Source organism: Carlito syrichta, unplaced genomic scaffold, assembly GCF_000164805.1.
Source record: "Carlito syrichta isolate Samal-C Ts95f unplaced genomic scaffold, Tarsius_syrichta-2.0.1 Scaffold130527, whole genome shotgun sequence".
Lineage (NCBI taxonomy): Eukaryota > Metazoa > Chordata > Mammalia > Primates > Tarsiidae > Carlito > Carlito syrichta.
This window is the reverse complement of record NW_007074623.1, coordinates 203,190-222,639: the sequence shown is the minus strand read 5'-3', so window position 1 is coordinate 222,639 and position 19,450 is coordinate 203,190. Positions and strand designations below refer to the sequence as shown.

Sequence of the window (19,450 nt, the reverse complement as noted above, 5' to 3'; positions counted from 1 at the left end):
CAAGAAACAGCTTCATGCTATATACACCACTGTGCAACTTTCCCACTGTGAATAAGTCTAAGGCATCTTTAGGACAAATATGTGAAGTGTGCAGATAATTTTTAGTTTAAATATCTAATTAGAATAGAATGAGAAGCCATATTGCCCATTTCCCCTGCCAGCCTTCTCTGGACGCCAGTTTCGGGAAGTCCTTCAGCTGCCTCTGTTTCCCTTTTTCGGTCAAAGGTATCCCCAGGGGACTTGCTGGTGCTTAGAGCTTGGTTAACCCCAGATGGTCTGTGGGTTCTCTGCTGGGAGACCAGAAGCCAAGGGTGAAGACAGGTATCTGCCCACAGTCCTCTGGGGGCCTCAATTGTGACCCCCTTGCCCGCCACTCCCAGCACTTGGGTGCCTAAGGATTAACCACTGCTGCAAAACCTCACGTCCAGGAAGAACTTCCAGCTCCTTGGGGCAAGACTGGCCTGGCGTTCCTATCTTTGTTGCTCGTCTCCTCAGGTGCAGCCCCCACCGCCAAAGTGACCGCCGGCCATTCCAAGTTCTCTTTCCCCAGCCTACCTGGGTTCAGGTGGTCCCACACCTGGTCCAGGGTGTAACCCTCACGTGAGGCCTGCAAGCTCCGGGCGCCCAGCCTGACTCAGTCTCTGTAGAACCCTTTGCAGCCCCCGTGACTCAGTTTCTCCATTTGCTCACGCGGGCCAACGGCGTGAGCCACCTGAAAGGAATGCGGAGGCAGCTTCCGACAGCCTTCCTGCAGTGCATGCTCTCAGGAGGGGCCCTAGAGACAGGGGTTTACGCTGCCCAGAGCGCTCCTTCTGGGCGTGCCCTGCACTGACTGGCCTTGGGACTGAATCCGTGATGCCTGGGGTGGCAGTGACTGAGCCAGATGCGCGGTCAGGACTGTTGGGAAGACACCGCCTGGGACCCGCCCGCCGTGGCTCCTCCGGTGCCAGGCCATGAAGAGGCTGCCAGGGAGACGCCTGGGGCCTGCGTCCGTGCCCGGCCGGTGCCCACGGCCCGTCGCCTGACGCAATCCGAGGCGCCCTTGCTGCATGTCGGCGCTTGGAGAAACCTCCCTCGTCGTTGCATCACTCCTGCCAGGTTTGCTACAGAGGTGGAGCCGAGCCAATCAGCGGGCGCGCTGAGCCCGGGGCTGGCAGCTCAGCCACCCACTCAGAATGCGGCGCGGTTAAGGGAGAGGCAAAGTTATTGGTCAAAAAGGTATTTGCCCCGCCCCAATCGCCGCGGCCGCTGGCCGCGGTGGGCGGGGTTTCCCGGCCAGAGGGTTTAAAAGGCGCCTCCGGAGGGTTTGCTCAGCTGGAGCGACCGAGCGGTGCCAGGCCAGGTGTGCGCGTCCGTCGGTCCTTCCGTGCTCACGCCGGAGACCAGCTCCGGAGGCCGCCTGGGCCCATCCCTGCGCCCGGCACCATGAAGCAGGAGTCTGCATCCTTGAACACCCCGCCCCCCTCGCCGTCCCCTGCGCAGTCCGCACATCCTTCCCGAGACGACGGCGACCCCCAAGCGCTGTGGATTTTCGGGTACGGCTCCCTAGTGTGGAGGCCCGACTTCGCCTACAGCGACAGCCGTGTGGGCTTCGTGCGCGGCTACAGCCGCCGTTTCTGGCAGGGAGACACCTTCCATCGGGGCAGCGACAAGATGGTGAGCATCAGACCGTGCCCAGGGGACCGAGGGAGTAGGGGCAGGATAGTGGGCGCCAGTGCTCTGGAATGTCCAGGGCACTCTGGGTCGATGGAGGGAAATGTGTAAGCCTGTGTCTAGGGCTTGTGGCTTAAATGTATGTGCCCAGTGGGTTGGTGTATTGGCTAGAGTCTGTGAACCTGTGGATTCCTGCGTTTATTTACAATCTGGCGCCAGGTGGAGGGGCCACTGCCCTGTATCTATCTGTTTTTCCTGCGTCCATGCATACATCACTCCTCTGTGTCTTTCTCCATATGGGACTCTGAGCACACAGACTAGGGCTGTCTGAGGCCTGGGCCAGTGGAGTTGATAAGGCTTTCTTTGCACTGATGGCAGAGCTTATTTCTAACTTGTCTTTTTTCAAAATCTTTCTCCCCCTCCCTAGCCTGGCCGTGTGGTGACCCTCCTTGAAGATCATGAGGTAAGTGCCTGAGTCAAGAAATGGACCAATGTAATCCAGGATGCAGACAGACAGCTCGTAGGCCCTGGGTTGTAGACTAGGTCTCATGCTTCTCTGGCAGAGCAGACGCATGCTCGAGCTCCATGCTTCTCGCATGAGGATCTTGTTAAAATGCAGATTTTGGCCAGACAGGTGGCTCTAGCCTGTAACCCCAGCACTTTGGGAGGCCGAGGTGAGGGAATTGCCTGAGCCCACGGGTTCCAGAACAGCCTGGGCAAATTGGCGAGACCTCATTTCTACAATAAATCAAAAAAATTAGCCGAGCATGGTAGCGTGCACCAGCAGGTCTGGCTTCTTGGAAGGCTGAGGCTGAAGGATCGCTGGTGCCCAGCAGGTCGATGCTGGAGTGGCTGTGAGCGTGCCGCTGCACTCCAGCCTGGGTGACGGAATGAGACTCCAACTCAAAAAGAAAAAAAAAATGCAGATTTTAATTAAGTAGGAGTAAAATGGGGCGTTCTTAACAGGCTTACAGATGATACCACTGGTTCCTGGGCCACATTTTGAGTAGGAATCCTGTCCTCCCTGGGACCAGACTACCTTGTCAACCCTTCTTAAGGAAGGGGGAGTAAGGGTTTCAGGTCTTGCTGCCAGCTGGCTTGTCAGTCGGCCACCCACTTCCCTTACAGGGCACAATCCTCGGGTGGGGGTAGCATTCTAGGAAGGGGAGGGAACAGCGAGGAGCTATCATGACTGACCCCAGGTGTCCCTATTTATTCCTAGGGCTGCACTTGGGGCGTGGCATACCAGGTGCGAGATGAGCAGGTAAGCGAGGCCCTGAAGTACCTGAATGTGCGGGAGGCAGTGCTTGGCGGCTATGACACCAAGGAAGTCACCTTCTATCCCCAAGATGCCCCTGACCAACCACTCAAGGCATTGGCTTACGTGGCCACCCCACAGAACCCTGGCTACCTGGGCCCTGCGCCCGAGGAGGCCATTGCTACGCAGATCCTGGCCTGCCGGGGCTTCTCTGGCCACAACCTCGAGTACTTGCTGCGTCTGGCAGACTTCATGCAGCTCTGTGGGCCTCAGGCACAGGACGAGCACCTGGCAGCCATCGTGGACGCTGTGGGTACCATGCTGCCCTGCTTCTGCCCCACCGAGCGGGCCCTGGCTCTGGTCTGAAGGGCTGAGCTCCTGTGGAGAGTGCCCATGTGGACATCAGGGCCAGACGCCCACTGCAGCGTACAATACAGACTTGAGACAGCCCCCTGAAAGGACATGGTGGGTGGCTGGGGCTTCTCTAGCTGAGCCCCCGCCTCTGCCTGTCTGCCAACCTCCAGCTCTCCTGCTTGGCACTGACTTACTACTTGAAACTTATTTATTGCACCATGTTGGTGTGGTGGGCAGGGTGGGGGGCCTGCCCTGGACACAGGGGCCCTGCTGAGCAGCGGCCCCGCCCCTGGCACCTGACCAGATTCCCCCCAGTGCTGCTGCTAACTCCACACCACCCAGGCCTCCATCTTCCCAAGGAGTCTCCGAGAGCCTTGATCCTCTCTGCCCACTAGACCAACCATTCCATAGCCCCGGAAGTTCCACCCGCCAAAGGCCCCAGCATGCCGGACGAGGGACAGCAGGGGGTGAGGAGGGAGCCCCACAAGGACTGGGGCTCCCGGCAACCCTGCTCCTTCACCAGTTCCCCAGGGTGGAGCTGGATCCCGTACCTGGATGCAACTACTGAGACGGCCTGGGCCTCTTACCCATTTGGTTTTGTTTCCCCGTCCCTCTGTCTGTCTGCCTGCTTGTCTGTCTGCGCCACTCTTGTCTGTCTGTTGGTCTCTTCCTGGGAAGCTCATCACTACAGGCCTTGACACCTTCCCTGTGTGTCCCACACTGTTACCCATAAACCGATCTCTTTATCTGTGCTGTGCTGGAATGTGGTTCTTTCTTAGATGGGGGCTGGGGTGAGCAAGAGGGCGAAGCCCTGCAAAGCACCTCGAGGGAAAAGGGTTCCCTCTTCCTCTCTTTCCCTCTGTCTCAGTGAGGGGCAGCTGAGCAGGCAGCACCACCAAGTTACATCACTTTCATGGGTATACTTCATGTCCTAGTGCATGCAAATAATGCCCCCTGAGTTGTGCAGAATTCAGTTCATGCAGCTCTACTTGGCAGTGTTGTAAGCATAGTTCTTGCTACCAACCTGGGACGCGTGTCTCCTCCTCTCCAGCTGCAGGGTCAGCTGCTGCCTCCTGATAACAGAGCTAGAGCCCTGGCTTCCTCCGAAAGGGGCATGTGGGTTAGGGTAAGGTGATGACCACTTCTGGGGCAAAGTTGTCAGCAAGGACCTGTGGCCTGGAGGACCTGTGTCCTGTTGGACCTGTGTCCTGTTGCCTCCTGGAGCTATGGTGTTGGTTGTGCCCTCTCCATGACCCTGACCTGCCAGGACTCTCGCCCATACTGGAATGAGTTTCCAGGGTGCCCAGGCTGCTGCTTGTTCACACCTGCCTGTCCCTGGATGCTTCGCCTGCCCTGGCCCTTGGGAGCAGATCACAGCTCTAAGATCTCAGCCTGGCCCTGAGCTCCTGAGGCTCCCTTTGGTGCCACTGGACTCCTGGACCTGCAGAACAGGCACTAGGCCCTTCCTCACTAGCTGTGTGACCTTGGGAGAAGTACTCAGCCCTCTGTATCAGTTTACTCTCTATGAGGGGATAATACCCAGGGGACAATGGGTGGGGACAGACAGGCTGTGTGGTGTGTGTTGCTGCTGCTCTTGTAACTGGTGCCCTGGATTGGTCTGGGTGTCCCCTGCAGGGTCAACTTTGACCAACTTGGGCAGCCATTGTCCTGGGGAGGGTGCCACAGCTGGGTTGTGTGCTCATGTCTTGGCGGCCTCGTTTCTTGGCCATTGATGGGAAGACTGTGGAGTCCAGCCAGGTCCTTCTGGGAGCCTGGTCAGGACAACACAACAGGAGGAGGCAGTGGGGGGCAGGGAGCCCGGAGTAGCCACCTCCTGGGTCAGGGTAGCACCAGAGAGCAGAAGCAGAGCCCTGCTCTATACCGGGAATTGAAGGAGAGTGGGGTGGGCTGCTTGCCAGCTGCAGTGAGGGGCTCATATTCTTCAAGCCCCGCACTCAGCAAGTATTTACTAAGCTTCCGCCATGTGCCAGGCACTGATCTAGGCATGGGGGTACAGCAGCAAAGAAATCCTCAAGGGACCTGGAGTCTAGAAGCTGACGGTGACCATTCGGCACAAAATAGGGCCCTGAGCACCTAGAAAGGGTCCCTGACTTGAGTGGGGCAGTCAGGGAACAGCAGGCTCCGGTGAAGGAGGCAAGGTCAGACCAGCTGAAACAGTGGCGTAGGGGAGGGGACATGAGCTGGACAGGTGGCCTCAGGGGCTGCATTGTGTGGGGGTGGTATTCCTCCAAGGTCAGTGGGGTCTTTTGGTGGGTTTTGAGCCGCGCAGAGATGAGCTTAAGAGGGAACACTGGCTGCTGTGGGCGACTGGAGGAGGAAGGCCAGAGAGAGGCCACAAGGAGGTTAAAGGGGCCCAAGCCGAGGCGAGGCCGTGGGAGTGGACAGGGGAGTGGACTGGACAGCTCTTTAGGGGTGAGGTCCACAGAGCTCAGTGGCTGGTTGGATGAGCAGAGGTGGGGAGGGTAGTCAGGAGGGCCAAGGCTTTGAGGATGGTGGCAACTCTGGAAAGGATGCGGGAGAGCTCCCTAGGGTTAAGCTGGGGGTGCCTGTGGTTAGGGCAGTGACACCCATGGGGCGTTTAGGGCAGCTGGATATGTTGGTGTGGGACTCGGGAGGGAAATCTGGGCACCATCCACATAGAGACAGCGCTTGAAGGCCTGGGAGGGGGGAGACAAGAGGACAGGACTGGGACATGCCTGAGTCCCCCAGCCCTGGAGTCAAGCCACTGGAGGGGTAGGAGGAAAACCAGGAGACAGCGGTGTCCAGAAAGCCAGGGGGGAAGGTGTTTCTAGGAGGTGTTCAACGTTGCCATGCTGCCGAGATGTCAAGGGAAACAAGGCAAGAGGAGTGTCCATCGGAGGAGATGCCGGGGGGTCCTCGATGGCCTGTCAGTGAGAGCAGTTTCAGGAACAGTGGTAGGAAGCCACCAGCCAGTGGGAGGGGGCAGCCAGTTCTCTGCAAGTGTGGCTGATTAGAAGAGAGGGAAGTCACCAGGCTCGGTGGCTCAGCCTGTAATTCCAGCACTTTGGGAGGCCGAGGCGAGTGGATTGCCTGAGCCTGTGGGTTCGAAACCCATCCAGGCAACTTGGTGAGACCTCGTCTCTACAGTAAACCAAAAAACTAGCTGGGCATGGTAGCACACGCCTGTAGTTCCGGCTACTCGGAAGGCTGAGGTGGAAGGATCGCCGGAACCCAGTAGGTTGAGGCTGCGGTGGCCGGGAGTGGCCACCACACTCCAGTCTGGGCGACAGAGTGAGACTCCAACTCAAAAAAAAAAAAAAAAAGAGTGGGAAACAGAATGGTGACTGAGGGCATGGGGATCTCTTTAAAAATGAGAAATTGTGGAGGACCCCAAGAGCTCTTATTTATGTGGGATATAGTTATTGACATTTACTGTATGCATTTACTGAAATTGAGAAGTTTAAAACATCATTAAACTATTTATAAATGTATTTTTCATTTTTAGAGACAGGGTCTCACTCTATCACCCAGGCTGGATTGCAGCAGTATAATCATAGCTCACTGCAGCCTTGAACTCTGGGACTCAAGCCATCCTCCTGTCTCAGCCTCCCATGCAGCTGGGACTACAGGTGTGTGCCACCAAACCCAGCTGTTTTTTTTCTCCTTTTTTTTTTTGAGTCAGAGTCTCACTCTGTCACCCAGGCTGTAGTGCAGTGACACGCTCACAGCTACCACAGCCACCACAGCCTCAACATGTTGGGCTCAGGTGATCCTGCCACCTTAGCCTCCCGAGTAGCTAGGACTACAGGCATGCACTACCACTCCTGGTTAGCTATTTTGTTTTTTGTTTTTGTTTTTTTTAAGTCAGGGTCTCGCTCAGTAATGCAGGCTAGAGTACAGTGGCATGATTACAGCTCACCGCAGCCTCGACTTCCTGGGATCAAGTGATCCTCCTGCCTTAGCCTTCTATAGAGCTGGGACTGACTATAGGCACACGCTACCATGTCTGGCTAATTTATTTATTTATCTGCCTGTAGAGTTGAGGTCTTGCTGTGTTGCCTGCACTGATCTCAAACTCCTAGTCTCAAGTCATTCTCCTGCCTACACCTCCCACAGTGCTGGGATTAGCCAGCTAATTTTTTTTTCTTTTAGAGATGGAGGGGGGTCTCACCATGTTGCCCAGGCCAGTCTTGGACTCTTGGGCTTGAGAGAACCTCCCGCCTCAGCCTCGCTAGTTAAATTCAAAATAAAAAATCAGGCACAATGGTGCACACCTATGGTCTCAGTTACTTGGGAAGCTGAGAAGGGAGGATCGCCTGAGCCCTAGAGTTCAAATCTAGCCTAGACAACCTAGTGAGGCCCTGTCTCTAATAACAATAATAATGATAAGCCTATTACATCTTAATTTTTTTTTCCGAGTAAGAGTCTCACCCTGAAGCCCAGGCTGGAGTGCAGTGGCGTGCTCACAGCCACCAGAGTCTTGATCTGCGGGGCTCACGTGATCCTTCTGCCTCAGCCTCCCAAGTAGCTGGAAACACAGGCATGTGCCACCATGCCCAGTTAATTTTTTTTTTAATTTATTGTAGAGACAAGGTGTCACTAAGTTTCCCAGGCTGGTCTTGAACCCCTGGGCTCAAGCAATCCTCTCACCTTGGCCTCCCAAAGTGCTGGGATTACAAGTGTGAGCCACTGTGCCTGGCCAACAAATTTTTTTTTTTTTTTGAGTTGGAGTCTCCCTCGGTTGCCCAGACTGGAGTGCAGTGGCCGCTCCTGGCCACCGCAGCCTTGACCTGCTGGGCTCCGGCGATCCTTCCGCCTCAGCCTTCCGAGTAGCCGGAATTACAGGCATGCGCCACCATGCCCCGCTGATTTTTCTATTTATTGTAGAGATGAGGTCTCCCTGCCCAGGCGGGTCTCGAACCCTCAGGCTCAGGCAATCCACTCACCTCAGCCTCCCAAAGGCGCGGGATTACAGGCTGAGCCACCGAGCCCGGCTAACAAATTTTTTAAAGAAAAATAATTGTATTTCCCCAAACAGTGGAAAGTATGGCATTTTTTTATTTTTAAATTCATTTTTTTTTTTTAGTTGGGGTTTCACTGTGTTGCCCAGGCTGGAGGGCAGTGGCACAATCACTGTTCACCACAACCTTGACCTCCTGGGCTCAGGTGATCCCTCTACCACAGCCTCGAGTAGCTGGGACCACAGGCATGCACCACCATGCCTGGCCAATTTTTTATTTTTTTGTAGATACAAGGTTTCACTACGTTGCCCAGGCTGGTCTCAAACTCTTGGATTCAAGCAATTCTCCCACCTTGGCCTCCCAGAGTACTGGGATTATAGGTATGAGCCACCATGCTGGGCTCGGCCCAGATTCCTAAAGGCTCTGGAAAACTCCATTGAACACTCAGGAAGAAATGAGAGTAAAAAAGACAAATAATCTCTTAGTATAATTTTCTTTTTTTCTTTTTTTTTTTTGAGTTGGAGTCTCACTCTGTCACCCAGACTAGAGGGCAGTGGCTGCTCCCGGCCACCGCAGCCTCGACCTGCTGGGCTCTGGCGATCCTTCCGCCTCAGCCTTCCAAGTAGCCGGAACTACAGGCGCGTGCTACCACATCCAGCTGATTTTTTGATTTATTGTAGAGATGAGGTCTCGCTGCCCAGGCAGGTCTCGAACCCGCGGGCTTAGGCAATCCACTCACCTCAGCCTCCCAAAGTGCTGGGATTACAGGCTGAGCCACCCAGTAGTATAATATTATTATGAAAATAATTTTGACTTTCCATACTCCCTGACAGTCTTTTGGGGACCTCCAGGGGTCTCTGGGCCATTCATTTTTTTTTTTTGTTTTGAGTTGGAATCTCACTCAGTCACCCTGGCTGGAGTGCAGTGGCACACTCACGGCCACCATAGCCTCGACCTGCTGGGCTCAGGGGATCCTTCCATCTCAGCCTTCCAAGTAGCTGGAACGACAGGCCTGCACCACCATGCCCAGGTAATTTTTCTTGATTTATTGTAGAGATGAGGTCTTGCCAAGTTGGCCAGGCTGGTCTCAAACCCATGGGCTCAGGCCATCCTCTTGCTTCTGCCTCCCAGAGTGCTGTGATTATAGGTTGGGTCATTCTTTGAAAATTCGGCATAGACGGATTACAAAAGATGTTTTTTGTTTCTGTTCTTTTTTAGTTGGGAGGGACTTGAGCAGGGTGATGGGTGCGTTCTCAGTCTTGGACTGAAGCATTAGGGAACTTCAGAGTCAGCAGGGATCTCAGAGGTCATCCTGTCCATCCATCCAGTACACAGGAAGTTAGTAGAAAGGATCACCGATTCTGTTGCTGTATATTTTTTATTTTTTTGTTTTTATTTTTTGAGTTGGAGTCTCACTCTGTCATCCAGGCTGTAGCGCAGTGGTACGGTCCCAGCCACCGCAGCCTCGACCTGCTGGGCTCGGTCGATCCTTCCCCCTCAGCCTTCCAAGTAGCTGGAACTATAGGCACTCGCCACCATGCCCGGCTAATTTTTTGATTTATTATTGTAGAGATGAGGTCTTGCCAAGTTGCCCAGGCTGGTCTTGGACCCATGGGCTCAGGCAATTCTCTCACCTCGGCCTCCCAAAGTGCTGGGATTATAGGCGTGAGCCACCGCACCAGGCCCATTGCTGTTTATTGAAGCTACAGTGGGCCAGAGCCCTTGCCTTCCAGCCGCCGGGAGGCAGACACACACAGAACCAACCTCACACCTGGCCTGGGAAAGGGTAACTCTGGAGCTCAGGCTGGGGCAAAGCTGGCCAGCTGTGAGGGGACCTTCAAGAAGCAGAAGGAATCCAACAGGTAGAAGCAGCCATTGCAGCAAGGGAGGGAGGCAAAGCAGCTGAGTGGCGGAAGTTTGGGGTGTTACCGCGGAGGTGGAAAGCACTTTAGGGTCAGATCGTAGAGGAAGTGTGGAACATTCTTTTGCAGGGAAGTTGAGTGCTGTAGTGATGTTTGTGTTTTTTCACGTGTTTTTCTTCCCACTGAAAGGTCTTTTATTTGTTTTTGTTCTTTTTGTTTGTTTTGTCTCCTTTAGAGTAGACGAGTGTTGTGTTCAGGCCTGGACTGAAGAAGGCTTGTGCTTGCAGCCAGGGAAAGATGGGCTGCAGGTGGCAAGACCTGCTGGGAGCCTGTGTGACACTCCAGGCCAAGGGCTGGCGAGGCCTGCAAAGAAAGCCAGGACCTGAGAAGGTGGTGGTGGTGACGCCTCCTGGCAGCCAGTTGGAAATGCGAGGTAAACAGAAGGGAGGGAACTGGGGGTCCCGGGATTTTGCAGAGAAGGTAGGGGGCTCTGGTCAACAGGGGACATGGACAAGGCAGGAGGATGTGGCAAACATGGGTCTGGCCTCAGTGCACATCTCTTGGGGAGAAGGGGTTCCCCAGATTACCCTCCACTGGGCTACAGGAAGGACCACATTCCTCTGGGGGCTGTTGCTCTCCTGAGTTGTCAGAGAAGCAGAGGTTGTGGGGAGAAGGACCACAAATGGGGGAGATCCCCCTACCTTTTCCCAGGCCTGGATCTGAGGAGCAATGGGCTGCTCAGAGTGTGAGTGCAACTTCAGTACCCAAGACCAGGCCAGGGGAGGCAGTGGTCACAGGGCGGCGTCCCAGAGGGTCAGAGTGGGAGCACAAGGCCCAGCCTGGTGGGATCCCAGGGTGCACTTTTACTGACATTAGGAAGTTTAAGGCCTTCCAGGTCAGTGGGGAGGTCTCTGGGGGATTCTGAGAGGGCAGAAATGTGTTTAAGAGGGAACACTAGGCCGGGCTCGGTGGCTCAGCCTATAATCCCGCGCTTTGGGAGGCCGAGGTGAGTGGATTGCCTGAGCCTGCGGGTTCGAGACCCGCCTGGGCAACTTGGCAAGACCTCATCTCTACAATAAATCAAAAAATTAGCCTGGGCGTGGTAGTGTGCTAGCCTGTAGTTCTGGCTACTTGGAAGGCTGAGGTGGCAGGATCGCCAGAGCCCAGCAGGTCGAGGCTGCGGTGGCCAGGAGTGGCCACTGCACTCCAGTCTGGGCGACAGAGTGAGACTCCAACTCAAAAAAATAAATAAATAAAAGAACACTGGTTGCTGTGTTCGATTGAAGGTGAGAGGTCAGAGGGAGGTGAGGGGCGAGGCAGTGGGAATGGACAGGGGAATGGACTGGACAGCTTGTTGTTGACTCTGTTGTCCTGGAGTAATTATTGTTTTGACTCTCAAAAGTGTCCCAGTTTGGACAGTAAATTACATGGCGGCTGCAGAGAACTGGGACTGAACAGAGTCGCTTTATTAGAGGAGCGGTGGCTTTCAGTAGGGCTTGACCAAGGCCTGCAGGAGCACTCCTGTCCTCTGCCCTTCACCCACAGCCTGGCAGCAGGGGCCCAGCTCGGGGCACAAAACCTGGGGTGGCAGCCAGGAAGGCCGCCCTCCTGGGTTCTTGCTCTTGCTGCCTGTGGAGAGGCCCCAGCAGGCCCGTCCCTCCTTGGTTCAGGCTCACCCCTGGCCTCACCCCTACCCCAGGTTCAGCCAGGTCCCCAGCCCTTCCTGGCGGCATGCTTTCTCTTCTTTTCCCACCCAGTGATCCTGCCCTCTCCTCCTCGGGGACTCTGCCCTGCGGACTGCTGGCTCTCGCCTTTTGTGCCTCTGTTCCTCTGCCTGGCATTTCCGTCCCCATTCTTGGCTGCGTTCTGGGTCCTGCTCCGCGCCGGGCCTCTCCCTGGACATATCCGCTCACCAGAAAGCTTTAGCCCCAGGGTGACCCCTGTCCCACACACCGACTCCAGCTGATTCTCACATGTCACCCAAACCAGAGTCCTGGGATCAGCCTTCTCCCTCAGACCTCACAAGTTCTGCTGCTCTTATATGACCTGAGAATTTTCTGTATCAGCCTGCACTGACATCGCCCTAGTCCTCAAGGGCTTCCCTGGGTTATGGTCATGACCTCCAGACTCATCGACCATCCCCAGTTTTGTGCCCTCTATATGAATTGTCCACATTATTTCTTTGCTATTTTCTTTTTTGTTTGTTTGTTTTTGAGCTGAAGTCTCACCCTGTTGCCCAGGCTGGAGTGCAGTGGCACGCTCACAGCCACTGCAGCCTCGACCTGCTGGGCCTCAGGTGATCCTTCTGCCTCAGCCTTCCAAGTAGCTGGAACCAAGGCATGTGCCACCATGCCCGGCTAAGTTTTTGATTTATTGTAGAAATGAGGTCTTACCATGTTGCCCAGGCTGGCTGAGAACTCCTGGGATTATAGGCGTAAACTGTCGCGCCCAGCTCTTTTTCTTTTTTTGTAGAGATGGGGAAGGGGGTCTCTCGATGTTGCCCAGGCTGGTCTCGAACTCCTGGCCTCAAAGCAATCCTCCCACCTTGGCCTCCCAAAGTGCTGGGATTACAGGGTTGAGCCACTGCACTGGCCTAATTTTTCATATAATTTAAAATGCAAATCCAACCAGGTCTCTTCCACACTGACAGCCTTTGATGACTCCTCCTGGCCCTAATGTCGCTGCGGCCTGGTCCCTGCTCTCTCCAGCCCCCTGCAACCCCTCCTCCTCATGCCATCTCTGGCCACCTCGCCTTTGCTCCCTCTGCTTTCCTGACCTGAAAGCCCTCCCAACTGCTTTGCCCCACCCTCGTATGCCCTTCGGCACTGAGCCCCAGCTGCCTGGTGCCCTTCTCAGTGCTGCCCTCGTTGCCTCTGTTTTGGCCCCACGTGTCAGATGACTTGATCTACTTGCACGTCTGTCCCTGCTAAACCGAACACCCCCGAGGGCAGGAACTGTGTACTCCAGCATGGAGCACAGCTCTGAGCCCCAGGAAGAGTTCAGGGGACACGTGAGAAATGTGGCTCCTATGGGAAATGGCCTTTCCGAATGCAACGTCACACATCACCTTGGAGGGAAAGACTCCATAAAAATCTCAATCCTGTCCAAGGGCGAGTGCCAAGAAGCCTCCCCAGGCTAATATTCAATCTGAATGCTGACGTGCAAAGCCCAGGAATGTGGGATCGGGAGCCACGGGGGCAAAGGCAGACCCAGCGTGTGCCTAACTGGAATGGCGCTGACCCACAACAGTGGCCACCATCCTGGGTGGGCCCCTTTCTTTCTCCCTTGATCTATGTGTGGGCCCCAAGTCCACGCCAGGGGAAGGGGCTGCATCTTGCTAGTTCCACCACCTGGGTGCTGAGTTGGAGGGGTGTTTGCAACTCTCTCATGGGGTATTGTTCCATGCTCACCGTCTCTCTCCCTGTCCCCACAAGACACGGTCTAATGGTACTGGTGAGTAGGAGAGGAAGGGGATCCAGGTCAGGAATGTATCCATCTGCGACTTCCCCCCTTAACCACAGTCAAAGCCTCCAACCAGCCAGGCATGGTGGCTCATGCCTGTAATCCCAGCACTTAGGGAGGCAGAGATGAGAGGACTGCCTGTGCTCACAGATTCAAGACCAGCCTGAGCAACTTGGCGAGACCTCATTTCTACAATAAACCAAAATATTAGCTGGGAATGGTGACTGGCATGTGCCTGTAGTTCCAGCTACTTGGAAAGCTGACACAGAAGGATCGCCTGAACCCAGCAGGTCGAAGCTGCGGTGGCCATGAGTGTGCCATTGCACTATAGTCTGGGTAACAGAGTGAGACTCCTAATTAAAAAAAATAAATAAATAAAAGCCTCCAAGCACAGCCCTCATGGGGCCCGGTGGTGTCCTGTGCCTGCAAAGAGGGTGGCAGGAAGGAGTTAGGGGGCTCTGGTTGGGAGGGACAGTGAGTCCATGGGTGGCAAAAGTTGATGACAAGCAGCTCACATGTGGGGTAGCTGAGGCATCTGTCCACAGGAGCAGGCCCCCACCCCTGGGGGTGTCCAGAGGAAGGGAGACCCAGCCTTCCAGCCTGAGAAACACGATACACACTGACAGATGGGAGCCGGTCATGCAGCCTCCCTGGCACGTGCAGGGCCTTCTTACCTTCTCTGTTCCCTCATCCTGAAAACTTGTTCCCTACCAGCTCCTGCCTGGCTAATCTGACTCCAGGGCTCAACTTAGATGTAACCTTCTTTGGGAAGCCTTCCCTGAACCTCCCTGCCACCAGGATCTGGCTTTGGGGCCCTGCCACACTTTGACACTGGTGCTTTTTCTCTTGCAGCCCGGAGTGCCCCATGGGCTTGTTGATTCCTCCCCATTCCTGTTGACGTCCTCAGCCAACCGTGAGCCCTTGAGGGCAGGAAACGACTCTGTCATGATGCTGTTCCCCAGCAGACCCTGCATGGAGCAGGTGCTCACGTGGTGTCGGTTGAAAGAAAGCCCACTCACCCAGCAAGAGGTGAGTACTGAGGAGGGGAGGGTGGGACCTGGAGGGATGCTCTGGCTGTCACCCCAGAAGAATGACTATGCAGCAGAGGGGGTAAGCTAGGGATTCAGGGAAAAAGAGGAGGCAGGCCAACTGTGACCACCTCACACCTCCAAACGCGCCAGGGCCTTATATCCTGGCCAAGGCCTGCTGTCCAGATGGAGAGAAAAAGTACTGGGCTGGGGGTTCCAGAGGTTCTAGTCCCTGTTTGTTTGTTGTTGTTGTTTTTGAGTGGGAGTCTCTGTCACTCAGGCTGGAGTGCAGTGACATGCTCATGGCCACCACAGCCTTGGCCAGCTGGGCTCAGGTGAGCCTTCCGTCTCAGCCTTCCAAGTAGCTGGAACTACAGATGTGTGCCACCACGCCTAGCTAAATTTTTTTTTTAACTGTGGAAATGAAGTCTCAGCAAGTTACCCAGGCTGATCTCGAATACCTGGACTCAGGCAATCCTTTCGCCTCTGCCTCCCAAAGTCCTGGGATTACAGGTGTCAGCCATCACACCCGGCTAGTCCCTGTTTTAAGCTGTGTGTTTTAGGCAAGGTACTTAACTCTCTCTGGACTGTTGTCTCCTCAAATGTAAAATGAAGAGCTGTTCTGGAAGCTACCTCCTGTCCAGTTGCAGTGGCTTCTCTTTTACAAGAGGGACATGGGCTCAGAGTCAGAGGAACTGGGGCTCCACTTAGCAGCTGTAAGTCTTTGGCCAAGTTACTTAACCTCTCTGAGCTGCAAGTTCTTCTGTAGAGCAAATGATAACCATAACCACTCTGCTTCTTGGGATGAGATATGAGGTTAGGTGAAATCCCTCAATACACTTCAAAGTACTTTGCGAATGTCGGTTATGACTGTTCTTAGTAGCATTATTTTCCACTGACAGTCGGTGATCCCACATCTCACTGGTGTGCAAGCTCTGTAAGCCCCATGAAGGCAGGAACTGGCACTTCCCTGCTTGTTGCTGTGTCCTTAGTGCCCAGCCCAGAGCCTGGCTTCTCCTAGGCCCCCAAAAAAGTCTGCTGGGCTAGGCTCGGTGGCTCACGTCTATAATCCCAGCACTTTGGGAAGCTGAGGTGAGAGGATTGCCTGAGCCCATGGGTTCGAGACCAGCCTGGGCAACTTGGCGAGACCTCATCTCTACAATAAACCAAAAAAATTAGACGGGCATGGTGGCGCATGCCTGTAGTTCCAACTACTTGGAAGGCTGAAGCGGAAGCATCGCCTGAGCCCAGCAGGTCGAGGCTGTGGTGGCTGGGAACGTGCCACGGCACTGCAGCCTGGGTGACAGAGTGAGGATCTGGAAAAAAAATTGATGGACAAATAAAGGGATCTATGCATCGAATGGAAGGAATGAATACACGAATGAATGAACTCCACTCACTCAGCAGGGCAAATAAAGTTGACTGGACTGGAGGGAGAAAGGGAAGAGTGGGAGGAGCAGGAAGCAGGAAGGAAGTGCTTTCCTGGCTGCCAGGCTCTGCCATGCTGAGAGAGGCAGAATGGGAGGGTGAGAAATACTAGCTAGGGGCAGTGAGACAGGGCTACTGCCTAATTCTGCCTGGGCAGAACTGCAGCAGACCCTCTGTCCGCGCCCTCTCCCTGGTCTGTGCCCTCCTCTACCTCTCACGCCCCCTGCTAGGCCAGCAAGCTGGGGAGAGGGCAGAGGAAGCGGACTGGCTTCAGCCAGGCTGCTCTAGTTTGTTTACCAACAGCACAGTCCTCCTGGGTCATGTCACAGCCAGCAGCTTTTGACCCAGCTAAATATATCTCCTCCGCTGGCCTGGACCACACAGCCAGCCCCAGAAGGCCACGTAGACCAGGGACCACCCCGCTCATCCTTGGGTTGGGCCTTGGGCCTTCTGACCCGAGAGCCCTGTGTCCCCAGGGAACAAGTGGCCAATCCAGGTCCAAACTAAACTGCAGTCCCTGGCTGAGCCCACGTAGACAGTTTCATTCTGAACAAAATCAGAGGATTTAAAGGGGGCAAGCACTGACTGTCCAGCAGCAGGACAATAAAATGGCTCATCTCTCTTTGACAGCATATTCGCGGTCATTATGAATGTTTAGAAGAGTATTTACTAAATACTTAAGAAAGCATTTGAGTCTCTGTCAATGTTATTACTGTATAATGTTAAGTGGAAAAAAACATACAAAGTTAGATTCATAATGTTATTGCCATCATGTCTTTTTTTTAATATATTTTTTGAGTTGGCATCTCACTCTGTCACCTAAACTGGAGTGCAGTGGCACGCTTATAGCCACCACAGCCTTGACTTACTGGGCTCGGGCGATCCTTCCTCCTCAGCCTTCCAAGTATTGGAACTACAGGTATGTGACACCATGCCTGGCTATTTTGAAAATTTTTTTTAAATTGTAGAGATAAAGTTGCCCAGGCTGGTCTCGAATGCATGGGCTCAGGCAATCCTCTCACCTCGGCAACTCAAAGTGCTGGGATTATGGGTGTAAGCTACTGTGCCAGGCCATTATGTCTTTTAAAAAGCATAGAAATGCTGGGAATGGTGGCTCATGCCTGTAATCCTAACACTTTGGGAGGTGAGAGGATTGCCTGAGCTCAGGAGTTTGAGACCATACTGAGCAACATGGCGACACCTCGTCTCTACAATAAATAAATAAACAAATAAATAAATAGCCGGGCATTGTGGCGCGTGTCTGTGGTTCCAGCTATTTGCAGGGCTGAGGTGGAAGAAGCACCTGAGTCCAGCAAGTCGAGGCTGAGTTGGCCATGAGCGTGCCACTGCACTCCAACCTGGGCGACAGAATGAAATTCCTACTCAAACAAAACAAAACACAAAAAAGCATAGAGATATGTCTGGAAGGAATCGCAAGAAACTGTCAAAACAACCTGCCTAGGAGGAGAATCTGGAGGAGAATCTGGAGCAAGGGAATTTGGAACGGGAGAGAGACATTTTCTTTCTTATGCCCTTTTGTATGTTTTTGATTTTGAACTGTGCAGGTTTATTACATGTTCATAAGTACGTAAGTAAAAAACGTAATAAGATGCAGATCTGAAAAAGAAAAAGCTTATGCACAAAGAGGGGCTGGAAGTAACCTTTAGCAGTTAAGAGCACTCATTTGGGTGGTGGGCCGTGCAGGGAGCCTCCCTTGTCTACGTACAGGAGAAACTGGCCCTGTGCCCAGGTAAACCAAAACATCGACCTTGCAAACTGGAGCAAGTGACTATCAGTGCTTGGAATCTAATTTGAGGCAGAACAAAGACATACCTGCCTTAAAATATTTCCCCATGGTGTCTGAAATTGAAGTATAGCCTCTCGAAAGTCCCCTTGAAAACATTCAGGGACGGGGTGTTACCACGTTATTATTTTATCCCATGTACCGACTTGAAATAGGGAGACACACTGGTAAGACAGTTTTGATTGAAGTTATTTAGTGCTTTTGAATTTATTCTGAATTTCCCTTAAAAACATACACTTCTTTTTCCTAATAGCACTTACAAAATAACACATGAGGCTGGGTGTGGTAGCTCACATCTGTAATCCCAGCAGTTTGTAAGGCTGAGGCAGGAGGATCACTTGAGCCCAGGAACTTGAGACCAGTCTGGGCAACATAGTGAGACCTGTTTCTGTTTTTAAAAGAAAAAAAGTGGCCGGGCTCAGTGGCTCAGCCTGTAATCCCAGTGCTTTGGGAGGCTGAGGTGAGCGGATTGCCTGAGCCCGCAGGTTAAAGACCCGCCTGGGCAACTTGGTAAGACCTCATCTCTGCAATAAATAAAAAATTAGCAGGGTGTGGTAGCACGCACCTGTAGTTCCAGCTACTTGGAAGGCTGAGGTGGAAGGATCGCTGGAGCCCAGCAGGTCAAGGCTGCAGTGGCCGGGAGCGGCCACTGCACTCCAGTCTGGGTGACAGAATGAGATTTCAACTCAAAAAAATAAAAAAATTAAAAAAGAAAAAGAAAAAAGTAAACAGGGTGCAGTGGCTCACACCTATAATTCCAACACTTTGGGAGGTGGAGGTGAGAGGATTGTCTGAGTCCAGGGGTTCCAGACCAGCCTGGACAACTTGATGAGAACTCATCTCTACAGTAAATTTAAAAATCAGCTGGGTATGGTCGCGCATCCCTGTAGTTCCAGCTACTTGGAAGGCTGAGGCATAAGGATCACATGAGCCCAGCAGGTCAAGGCTGTGGTGACCATGAGTCTGCCACTGCACTCCAGCCTGGGTGACAGAGTGAGACTCTGACAAAAACAACAATAACAAAAAATAGTACATGATCAAGTAGAAAATTTGGAAAATACAGAATGGTATACATAATTTAAAAATCAAACCCTCCCTGAGGGATCAGAGTCTGGCACATTTCTTTCTTTCTTTTTAAAATTTATTTTAAAGATGTGAGGTACAATTCAGGGTTACGTATACAAATGTTCATTAGGCAGGTACCCTTGTTGATGAGGTGTGACCCCGCTGCCTGGCACATTTCAAGTGAAAAAATTTTAAAAAAGGAAGTGACATGACCTAGACAGGAGTGTTGCAGGCTAAAGTCTCAAGGCCTGAGAGCCCTATGAGCTCTGTGATCCTTGTTCTCAGACCAGTGGGAAACCACTGAGGACTTGGAAGCAGACCAGTGATGTAAGCTTTACAAGAACACTTGAGCTATAGCTTGAATTGCAGTAAAGGCTAGCTGTTATGCTTGGAGAACTTTAAATGGGATAAGGGGCTGGGCATGGTGGCTTACACCTGAAATCCCAACATGTTGCTCAGGCTGGTCTTGAACTCCTGGGCTCAGGCAATCCTCTGGTCTTTGCCTCTGCCTCCCAAAGTGCTGGGATTACAGGTGTGAGCCACCACACCCAGCTCCCTGCAGTTCTCTTGGATTTGTCGTTCTCTGTTGGCAG

At 53.4% G+C, this 19,450-nt stretch overlaps 1 protein-coding gene across 2 annotated transcripts; it reads left to right on the top strand.

The window, feature by feature from the left end:
* Window positions 1–1,287: 1,287 nt before the first annotated feature.
* CHAC1 (ChaC glutathione specific gamma-glutamylcyclotransferase 1) lies at window positions 1,288–4,018 on the top strand. Of its 2 annotated transcripts, XM_021708064.1 has the most exons (4): window positions 1,318–1,656; window positions 2,081–2,116; window positions 2,876–2,917; window positions 3,053–4,018. In XM_021708064.1, exons 1-4 carry the CDS (start codon window positions 1,426–1,428, stop codon window positions 3,275–3,277), a joined length of 534 nt encoding a protein of 177 aa, XP_021563739.1. In that variant the 5' UTR covers window positions 1,318–1,425; the 3' UTR covers window positions 3,278–4,018. The 2 variants fall into 2 exon arrangements, with proteins under 2 accessions (XP_008047293.1, XP_021563739.1); XM_008049102.1 differs by having other exon boundaries at window positions 1,288–1,656; window positions 2,876–4,018.
* Window positions 4,019–19,450: the final 15,432 nt, after the last annotated feature.